Genomic DNA, 11,889 nt, shown 5'->3' on the forward strand with positions numbered 1-11,889 from the left:
AACTTATGCAAAGATAGGGACTATTTTGAATTTAACATTAAGTTAGGGACTAATATGCAAAATGGGTACAAAGTCAGGGACTAAATTGCCTATTTAGTCCATATTTATCAGAGCATTTTTCTGGCTTAGGCTAAGGCTCTCTATCTCTAGCATGGAACTCATCATATGCTGGCTCACCTGAAGCAAAATGGCATTCAGCCCAAACACAAACCACACTGGGAATGAGTTATCATATTCATGTATAATAAAACGCTAGAGCATGTGAAACATATAATACTTAAAGTTGAATTTACATAAACAACCTCACTACACAAAATCACACACACATTATTCACACTTATTCGAGTTCACACACTCTAGAAAATAACACCAAAACCTCAATCGTTAACTCAATGAAAGTCACACACAAGTGTTATGCAACATATACACTAGACTTAAGCCTACATGTAATGTGGTACCATTTTCAGTGAAAAATCTTGTTGGGCGCCTAGGAGTACATGACAAGACATAAACACTAAAGCATGTGAAACATATAATACTTAAAGTTGAATTTACATAAACAACCTCACTACACAAAATCACACACACATTATTCACACTTATTCGAGTTCAGACACTCTAGAAAATAACACCAAAACCTCAATCGTTAACTCAATGAAAGTCACACACAAGTGTTATGCAACATATACACTAGACTTAAGCCTACATGTAATGTGGTACCATTTTCAGTGAAAGATCTTGTTGGGCGCCTAGGAGTACATGACAAGACATGCCTCAAATCGGTAAGTCAGGTCACTCTCACTAAGTGAAATCATAGGAAGACCAATCAGGGTCACTTTGTTTTGCGTGAATGCTCCGACCATGTGGGATCGGCACAGGCTTAAAGGAGCACTCAAACTGAGTGTATTTACCCCCAAGGCCTAGACTTCGAGAAGTCCATCAGAGCCTCTCCATCCTGATTCAGATCCAATCCAGAAAATATTTTAACACAAACTCTACTTATAAACTATACAATATACACAACTACTCAATTGTTTTCAAAATCTCAATTATTTTCAAAAATCATTTTAACTCATTGCGCCTCAAGCGATTAAACTTGTTTGGTTCCCACAATGGAGCCCATCACAAACTTTTCGTGCATTAACTCGTCGTCCTTTAAGGGTCTAACAGTTGTGTGATTGCACAATTCATAGCTCACAACTCAATACATACAACATTTCAATACACATGTATCTCACAATTCATCGCATACTAAATTTATCACGCCTTATGAATCATATACATATCCCACAGTAATAATATTTACATGACACAAAACATATATACATTAAATCGAGCTATATTATTTTCAATTAAAAAGAACTTCTACAACAATTAAATTAAAGTGTAGCAAAAGTAATTATTATTAAGCAATAATTTCTATAACTTTATTAAATTTACTCTCTTTTTTATTTATTTTATTATTTAAAACATTTTTTTATATATATATAAGCAAAAGGAAAGAACCAGGACCACAAAAATTGGAATGTCACCTTTTTATTTGCAATTCGTAAACATGCACATGCAAATCAACAAATCAAATTATGTAAGGGTTCCTATCAACAAAGTAAAATAGGGACAATTCAAGTTAAGGCTAACAATAATAGGACATGTAATTCTTAATTGAATAAACCACAAAACACATGACTTACGAATTCACCAAGGATAAGCGTGAAGTCGATAATGGTTGTAGCACTCGACTGATATATTATGCAAACAAATTCAGTCAATTAGAAATTATGCAATCTCTTAAAACAATTTTTTTCTTATCAACACAAAAGAGGAAAACAAATAATTATTAGAAAAAAACCCTCATTTTCTAGGGTTCACACTTAATATAAGAACACATCACTTTCACAACATCACTTTCACAACAATTTCACATTGGGACATCAATTGGTCCGTCAAACATAATCTTGTTGTTGCTCCCAGCAGGTTATTGGTTTTTATTAGTGGAAATCTCACCTGGAGGGTGATGACTAGACGTAACCCAATGTTGGGGTAAACTTGTATAAAAATATCTTGTATTCAATCTTCTTCTCTTTTTCCTTTTTATAGTTTTGGTGCACACTATCTTTATAACTTGTTTTTAGGAAACAAACTTGTGTAAAACAGTGTTAAGAAATATAAATACAAAGTTTTCAACAAAACTGTTTAACTGAAAAAAAGTGATAAAGTTTGGTCCAGAGCATATATCTTTTCCAGAATTTGTCAAGTTTTTATTTTGAGCTCCGAATAGTTATTCATTCTAAAAAAACTTTTTCTAAACTATTTTCATAATAACTTGTTTTATTCGAAAATGAGCTTAAGTTTTTTAGAACACAACTCAACCCCTCATTCTTGTGTTATTTTTATTCATTTCACTATGTTCACACACAACTCTAGAAGTAGTAATCCCATGATTACTCTTATGAGTTCTTCCCTTTTATCCTAAAGGGCTGAACACTACACTTTTTTACAATACCTTCAACTAAGGATCCTTCTATGAATGTGTTTATGAACACTCTTTTGGATTTGGCTCTAACCTAAAGTGTTTTGGCTAAGGAGGATTCTGGATTGACTATTTTATGACCTTACCTTCTCAATTTGGTGCTTTTTCTTGCAATTTTCTCCCTCAAACTTGCATCCTTATATAGAGCTTAGAGCTAGCTGTCATAGTTGTTGGAGGTACAATTTGAAAATTCAAATGTTGTATGAGTTGTCTAAGTTAATATAGTAGGAAGTTAAGATTAAATTTTTTCCTCCAAGTCTTCTACAACTTCGAACTCATCTTGAGTTGCTTCATTCTCCTTTGCTCTTTTTTCCACCATTATTGACAACTTGAACATTTCAAATTTGAAATCTAATTATTGTGTGCTTGGTTGTGTACTCTTAGTTGATCCTTATGACTTCTTAAGATTAGTTATGGGAGGTGTACAAAAGATTGATCATCAACATGTCTTTTGGAGATGCTTTAATTACTATAATTCATTATGCTTCAATCTTCAGTCTCCTAGTTGCTTGTTCTTGGTCAAGACTATTGTTGTCTTCATTAAGTTCCCTACTTTTGAATTTCTTCAAGTCTTCTAGAGAACTCTCAGCTTCTAAATAAATGCTTCAATACACTAGTGCATGTCTTCTAACTTTTAAGCTCTGATGTATGTTTTTGACTAGTGTACACATGCCTATTTTCACTAGTCTCTTCTACAATGCATTCTCTAGGGATCTCTTAGTCACATGTAGTTTCTGGTATATATCCCTTACCAAATTCTACCTCCAGTATTATGCTTCTGGTCATATACAACTTCTGATATCTTGTCATATACAACTCCAATATCTATCCCTTACCTAATTCTTTCTTGCTTCTAAACAACTCTTATTTTGGTGATTTTGTTTTTGAATATGCATAATCTACATCTGGAAAACACATATTGTAAGTTAATGCTTCACACCTTCTCCATGCTACTAATTTTAATCATATCTTTTAAAGCACACTCAAAGCAATCATCAGTAGCTAAGTTCAAATAACTTAGGATTTGTTTCTTGAATGTTTGTCATCTTTGAAAATCAAACTTTTTGATGGATTTCATCTCAACAAACATTTATGGTTACTACATGTGTTCTTTGTACACTTGTGTTTTTGGGTTGAATGGGTATGGAAAGATAAATTTTTGGGGTCCCTAAAGTAGAGTGTTGATATGTAGTGATCTTGATGATGATAGTTTGATGGTTGTGGCTTTGATGTAATTTTTGTTTATTGTACATACCATCAAGTTGAGCTTTGGTGGTTAAGGTGTTTTGAGGTGCTGGCAGGTAACTAAAGCTTAAGGTATGGGGGAGGCAAGGCAATATCTGCAAATATGGTAGTTTTGCAAGAGTTAGAAATGGTTCTTACGAAAAACAAGAATAATTTATGAGTAAATTATGTTTTTCGTCCCTAAACTTTTCAGCATTTATGATTTTGATCCAAAAAATTTCGACGATTGATCAACGTCCGCAAACTTTTTCCTTCCAATGGTTTAGTCATTTTGGTCTACTTTTGATGTTAAGTGATGTGGTGGTGTTCATTTTATTATTATTATGCTTTCTAACCGTTAAAATCTTTCAGAAATTGTATGAATAAAGTGTTCTTTTAAGAATTAATAATTTGTGACTTATGGCCTCCTTAAATTGCAAGAACCTAAAAAACTAATCTCCTTCAACTGATTCACATCTTAAGATTTATTAAAACCAGCCCAAGAAATTAACAAAAATAGAAGATTTATTAATGCCCAAAACATTTCAATAGAAGTTCAATTGAGAAAACCCAGAAACAAAAACAATTACCGAGGATGGAGACCGAAGCAAGGAATAGCACAAGGGTATGTTTTGGCCAATTGCTTCACAGAATTCCTGTCTTGATCGAAAACTCCGTTAACAGTGAAGTATCTGATGTCGGTGTCTTTTGTGGCTTTCATGAGTTGGAATGCTTTGTTAAGATTCTTTGTCTTGTAGGTGACAGTGTGCATCGAACAGTCTCAACATCATTCACTAATGTGAATGTCTCATACCTTTGTCAAGAAATACACAAGATAGATTGGTTTAAGGAATATGAACAACAAGTGATTATGGTGAACCTTAATTTGGAGGCACGAGCAAAAAAGGCCATTAATTTATATATTTTCTTACCATTGTACGTTAAAGCCACAAATAAGGCAATTGAATGACTTATGACGGGGCAATATTCCCTTACCAACAAACTACCACCTAAAAGCCACAAAGCCACATATTTAATTTGATTTAACATTTAGCCTAAAAAATTTCTTTCTTGGCCATTTCAATTCACTGTCATTGCACAGTCCTTAAGTAAAAATAAAATAAAATAACACAATTGGAATGATAAAGGAAAGAGGAAAGACATATTTTTTTTAATTTCAATATTTATATTTTTTTTCTTTATCAATTTATATAAATTAATGTCATGTTACACTTTTTCATATTCTTATTAATTATTATACAAAATTTGAAATAAAGGATTTACTTTAATAATTAAAAATTATAAATATTATATATGAATAATTAAATTTAATATAATTATAGAAAAATTAAAATGTAAAAAAAATGAAGAAATTAAAATATAAAGAATACAAAATTAATAAACCCAAATATAGATTGCTATAAATATATAAATATAAGTCTCTGAAGGAAATAAAAAAATTTAGTGACTATTCGCTAATACTTCCAATGGGAATATATATATATATATATATATATATATATATATATATATATATATATATATATATATATTGGTGAATGAAATGTATTATTAAAAGGTGGGATTAGAAGCCCCTAATACAAGCCATATATGTCAATAAGTCTAGATAATTTCTTTTTAGCCGAAAGGTCAAAAAACAATTTCTGTTCGCACCCCGTTTTACTGTCTGGACCCAACTTTGCTAACCGCACCCACTGTTTACTATCTTTATTTCTATTTGCACCCATTTTTCATTTTTTTAAAAAAATTATTTTCTTAAGCATGAAATTTTTTTATATAAGAACGACCTATGCTTACTTTTTTACAAAACATAAAGTGAATGCCTAAATGAATAAAACTAAGGGGGTAAAATTAAATGCAGGTTGACTCCCTGAAAGAACTTGTTTAGGTTACCATCTTGTATCCTTTGGAGGGATTTCTTTTAGGGTCCTATGGAGAAATTTTAAGGCATAAGAAATAATGTTTTAAGAAACTTAATATAATACTAAACATTAATTTTTATATTACTCTTGTAGTTATTCTATTTTGAAAATCATTTATATTTTTTTTAAATAATCATTTAGCTTTTTTCTTTATTTATAAAAAATAGAGTCATATTTTTTATTCGATATTTTATACTACTACAATTCTATAAATTATAACAACAAAATAAATTGAAAAACAAAAATTTTAACTTAAAATAAAAAAATATTACATAATATGAAGGAAAAAAGATAGATAAGAATTATTTGGAAAAATTTAATTAGAATGAAAGGATGTGAAATGAATTCACCTGGATATTGAATAGGAAGGACCAAAAATAGTCTCCCCATGTACCAAGAACCGGACATATATGACATACCCAAAAAACGGCCATATCACGTTAATGAAACATTATGTAGATGTCGTTTCCATTATAAAAAAAGGACCAGCTCCAAAAACAAAAGGCATTAACTAGTAAAAAGGCAACCAATAAACACTCACCAAAATTATTTGAAAAAAGAAATGGACTTACGTGAAAAACTTTATGAAGGAACAAAAATTGTTTTTGGTATAAAAGTTATAGACGTAAGTATATTTGACTTTTAAATACACTAATCTAAGTTTACTTTTACGAAAGAACAAAACTAATTGATCATTCGTGAAATTATTTACATAAATGTACTGATTTTCAAATACACTTACGTGAATAACTTTACGAAAGAATATTTTTTTAACCTTTGAGAAGTTATTCGCAAAAGAATAAAAAATGAATCTACCAGAGTTTTTTCATGTAATGCGTAGAGTTTTAAGGTAAAAATAAGATAAATACATATTAGGAATTAAATTTTTATTATTAAGATTTAGGTGGCTTAAATGCAAAGTGTAAGGTTATATTTTATTAGATGAACCTTAGTTGAATGAATGTATTAAAAGTTATTTTTGTTTCAACTTTCAAGAGAACTTATTTATTATAGTTGGTGACAACAATCTTCACTATAAATATAAAATAGATTTAGTGGGAAAACAACACATGAAAAGAGAGTTTGTGAAAAAAGAGATTGTAAACTAAAGTTACTTTATTGAGAGAAAAATGTTTTTGTGTGAGAGTGCTATTATTTTTTGTAATCCTTGAGTGGAATATTCAAGTTTGTAAATTGATATATTATTTGAGATGAGTTATAATCTTGTAATCATTATTAATCATTATTGTGATAGTGAAAATATTGTTGAGACGATTCTGTAGACGTAGTTAAGAGGTACCAAACAACGTTAAATCTTATGTTTGTTAGTGTTTTTTCATGATTGTTTATGGACGTGAATAAAAATAATTTTACCTGTGGAAGCATTAGTTACCCAATAACAACGCTCATCAAGGCAGAAAATGAAGTATCAGACTTATGAAAAATGATTTCTTGTGATATGAAAGTTCACTCCAATTGGTTAAGTATTAGTCCATTGTGAACGAGAATAAGACATTGTGAATAAAACTTCTTTGTGATACGAAAGTTCACTCCAATTGCCTTTGTGCTTCACGTGAATTAGTTCACGGATAAACTTTTAATATTCTTTTTTATTATTCTTTTCTTAGATAAAAAAATATCTTTTTTTTAATTGATAGACTTAATTAAAAAATTCGTTCTCTTATTTTCTTAAGAAATAAAAACTTAAAAAAATGTTTAAAGTAGGATTAAAATCATAATCCTTAAAATAAAAAATATATTCTTTTACCATTACACTCAAGTACTCATTTAAATATTTGATGTAAAATATAATATTAATACATGTTTTATGCGAAAATAATTCAAAATTTAAATTTTTATTTAATTTATTATATTTTTATAATCTTATATATCTTTTAAAATATAATATATAAGATTAAATTTTATTTTCACATAAATAAAAATATGTAGAGTTATATAAATTTATTTTTATTTTATATATTATATTTTTATAATCTTATGTATTTTTACAATACTATTTAAAATTTAATTTACAAAATAAATATATAGTATAAATTTTATTTTCAATGTATATTTTTTTTACATAAATTATAATTTCATAAAATGACAGTATTTTTTTATCTTTTTAAGATTTAATATTTATGTATGTGATTTAATGATAGTATTTTTTTACTTATACTAAGATATTTTTGTTATTTATTATAATAGTATTTTTATTTATATTTAATTTTATTTAATCAAGTATGAATTTTTTTAAAGAATTAAATTATATAAGAAAGATAAATAATTAAATAAAATGACAGTAATTTTTATTTTTTTAAAAATATTTATGTATGTAGTTCATTGATATGAATTTTTATCTATATTATAAAAAATAACATAAATATCTTAATATAAATAAAAAATATTTCCATTTTAAAATATAAATATAATATATAAAATAAAAATAAAACTTATATATATATATATATATATATATATATATTAATTTATGTAGAAATAGAATTTAATCTTATATATTATATTTTAAAAGATAATGTATAAAATTATAAAAATATAATAATTTAAAAAAATTAAACTATTTTTATATAAAAATTATATTATTATTATTATATTTGTTATCAAATTTCACATCAGCACTTAAAGGAGTTTGCTTTAAGAAAATATTATTAACTTTTTAGTTTAATCACATTTAAATACAAAAGCTAATTTAATATAATATATAAAATAGGAGGAGAATTAAGTCTAATTCATATAAGGCTTCATCTGAAGCAATCAATTGCTCCACCCACCCCAACTACCCGACAACCTTCCGGGACTTCTAGGTGCACCTAGCAACATTGCTGGTGCACCCAACAATTATGTGAATGGGTTAAATTGCCCTTCTATTAAATTTTTTAAAAATAACGTGCACCCATCAACCTCTCACTTCCTTTCTTGTTTCCTTCTTCCTCCGCGCCTGCTCTTCTTCCTGTTGCCATTTTCGTGTGTTTTCGGAGCTTCGTTGGTGTGTTTGCTAGCATTTTCCGTCGTCGAGGTTAGTACCTCCTATCTCCCCCTCCTCTTTAATTGCCATTGGTGATGTAGTTTAGGCGCTATGGCTTTAGGGTAGAAGACTTCATTTTTCTGAGAAACCATGGGAGGAGAGGAAGCGTTTTTCGCTTACGGAAGAACCTTCTTCCGTATGCGTGATTGTCTGAAAATGCTTCGTACGGAAGAAGGTTCTTCCGTAAGTAGAAATTCATTCGTACGGAAGAAGGTTCTTCCGTATGTTCGTATGGAACAACCTTCTTCCATTTGAATGATTTTCTGCCTACGGAACAAGGTTCTTCCGTAAGAACATACAGAAGAACCTTCTTCTGTAGGCAGAAAATAATTCATATGGAAGAAGGTTGTTCCGTATGAACATACGGAAGAACCTTCTTCCATATGAACTTACGGAAGAACTTTCTTCTGTAAGAACATACGGAAGAACCTTCTTTCGTATTAATGCTTTTCTTCTTACGGAAGAACCTTCTTCCGTAAGAAGGTTTGAATTTTTTTTTATTAGTTTGCTTAATTTTTTTTATTTATTATGTTTGTAGATACCATTTTTATGTATTAGGTAACATTTTTGTTTATGATTGATAGATAACATTTTTATTTATGCTTGATAATATTTATGTTTGTGATAACAAAAATTTAATTTAATATTATATATTTATGTTTTTTTATGTTTTTTGGATTTGCATAAAATTCGGTTATAAGGTCCTAGTAGAGAGTATGATAGATATGTAGTGGTTAGGGTTGAGTGTGTAGGGTTTAGTTTATGTGTTAATGATATGAATAGTTAATTTGACCAAAAAAACTGCATGTTCTTCATGATTTTCAAATCATGGTTAGAACAAGAGGTTTAGGTCGTGTCTTAGCTAGTGTTAGAGGCAGAGACATGGGTCAGGATGAGCATCATGCTGATGTTCCCTGGCGGCGTATGCCTATCGCTTCTACCCGTAGGCAACGGGTTCATGTTGATGTTACTGAGGATGTTCCTCAGGTGACTGAGGATGTTCCTCATATGGATGAGGATATTCCTGAGAGGACTGCGGACATAGATGTTGTGGGCGTAGAGGGCATAGCTATTGATGGTGATGAGGGGTCACCTGCTGATCATGCTGAGGGATTCTCTGGTGGGCCACGTGACCCATCGGTCCTGACTTCGTTTGGCGACCATGTGGCACATAGCATATGGAGTGGAGAGGTATTTTAATTTTTACGTAGAGTTATTTGTTTTTGTTGAGTTTTTTGTGATAATGAATTTTTAATAAACTGTTATGATGTGTTCTTCAACTCAGGAACGACCTGAGTTGAAGTTGGTCTCCCACGGTAGGAAGGTTGATAAATTTGGGAGGCCAGCGCCTGAGATAGAAGGCCTAGTGGCGGCCATCGGATTAAGTCAATTAATCGGGTGTTCTGTAGTCACCGGTGATCCTAGACTTATATCTGCATTTGTCGAGAGGTGGCATAGGGAGACCAGCACCTTCCACCTTCCAGTAGAAGAGTTGACGATCACCCTGGACGATGTGGTGGCATTCCTCCATCTTTCCATCACAGGCGTGTTACACAGCTTTGAGCCTCTACTTGTGGACGAGGTAGTCTTCTTGTTGATGGAGTTGCTTAAGGTCTCTAATGAGGAGGCTAGAGCTGAGATCGTACGGGTGCATAGGGCATATGTACGACTTTCGTGGCTTTGGGAGGTCTATCAGAGTAGATGTCATGCCTGACGGTGGATTGTAGCAGCTCGTGCTTACCTCCTTCACTTGGTGGATTGCACCCTTTTTTCTAACAAGAGTGCAACATATGTTCATGTGGTTCATCTGGAGGGTTTCTGAGACCTGTGTCAGACTGGGGTCTATGCTTGGGGAGCTGCAACACTGGTGCACATGTATGACCAGCTAAATGAAGCTTGCCAGACCCCTACACGACAGATGGCTGGGTACTTGACTTTATTACAGGTAAATGTTGTATTCGTAATAAGTTAAATTGGATTATGATGTAAACATGTCTTTTTATCTTATGTTCACGTCATGTTTGTAGTACTGGATATATGAGCACTTTCCCAGGATGCATCAGTGTGTCACTGATGATGCGTATGCTGAGACGACCCCACGTGCCTCCCGGTGGCTGACTACGAAGGCTCACATGAGGGGGATCATAGGAGCGCCGTACCGGGCACATTTAGATGCTCTGACGATCTCGGGCATGTGTTGGATGCCTTACGTTGACCACTAAGGAGTTAGGGGCTTTGACCTGATTTCCTGCTTCCAGGGTCAATTGAGATGGGGTCCTATTGTGGTCTTTGTTTGACCAGAGAGGGTGGTACGATAGTTCGGGTACATTCAGACGATCCCTCTACCGCTTATTAGTGCTTCACTATCATATGAGGAGATAGACAACAAGTGGATGCATTTTTCGGACCATGTAGCACCTGCAGGTGAGATTTGTGTTGCCCCTGGACAGGTATCAGCAGACTACATGGATTGGTTTTTCCAGATATCTCATCTGTTCCTCACACCGACCCAGGCAGGTGATCAGCCCAGACATCCACCTACCCCACATGATGAGGAATACGCTGAGCCACATATCCCGGAGGTTCTAGTGGCATCTGATCTCCCTAGACATTCAGTGGTAAGATTAGTTGGTTTAATGTTTTATAAATTGATTTTTATTTAAAATTTTGTAATAACTGTGTTTTTATGACTGTCATAGGATGCTTGTGAAGGTTGTGAAGCTATCGCAGAAAGGTTGGAGCATGTGCTCAACCTCAGGATGGTCACTGAAGGCATAGAGATACACGAGATCATGCAAGATTGCCTCTGGATCGCTAGGGGTGATGCCTCAGATGGAAGTCTTAGGGCGCGACGTAGACGCCGCATAGATCATTGATACATGTCTTTTATTGTATTTGATAACATTTTTGTATTTGTTATATTATTTTGGTTACAACTTTTATTGAATTTATTTTTTGCATTGATTTTTGTTGTGCACTTGTCTTTTAAAGATGTTTAGAAGTTCAATGCTAAAAGTATGCATATGATAAAACACTTTCTTACAAAAAAAATCATAATAATTTTAAATTTCTACAGCAAATTACTACTAATAAAAGATCAAAAATATCAACCAGTTTAAAAGATAACTACATGTAGATTTATGATC

General features: G+C 31.7%; 1 protein-coding gene across 1 annotated transcript; it reads left to right on the plus strand.

Annotated features, from left to right (window-relative positions):
* Positions 1-9,625: 9,625 nt before the first annotated feature.
* Positions 9,626-11,619, plus strand: LOC114368264. The gene is made up of 7 exons (XM_028325585.1): positions 9,626-9,934; positions 10,029-10,430; positions 10,578-10,688; positions 10,771-10,933; positions 11,002-11,066; positions 11,194-11,361; positions 11,443-11,619. Exons 1-7 carry the CDS (start codon positions 9,626-9,628, stop codon positions 11,617-11,619), a joined length of 1,395 nt encoding a protein of 464 aa, XP_028181386.1.
* Positions 11,620-11,889: the final 270 nt, after the last annotated feature.

The sequence above is a fragment of the Glycine soja genome, chromosome 9 (genome assembly GCF_004193775.1).
Source record: "Glycine soja cultivar W05 chromosome 9, ASM419377v2, whole genome shotgun sequence".
In the NCBI taxonomy this organism is placed as follows: Eukaryota; Viridiplantae; Streptophyta; class Magnoliopsida; order Fabales; family Fabaceae; genus Glycine; species Glycine soja.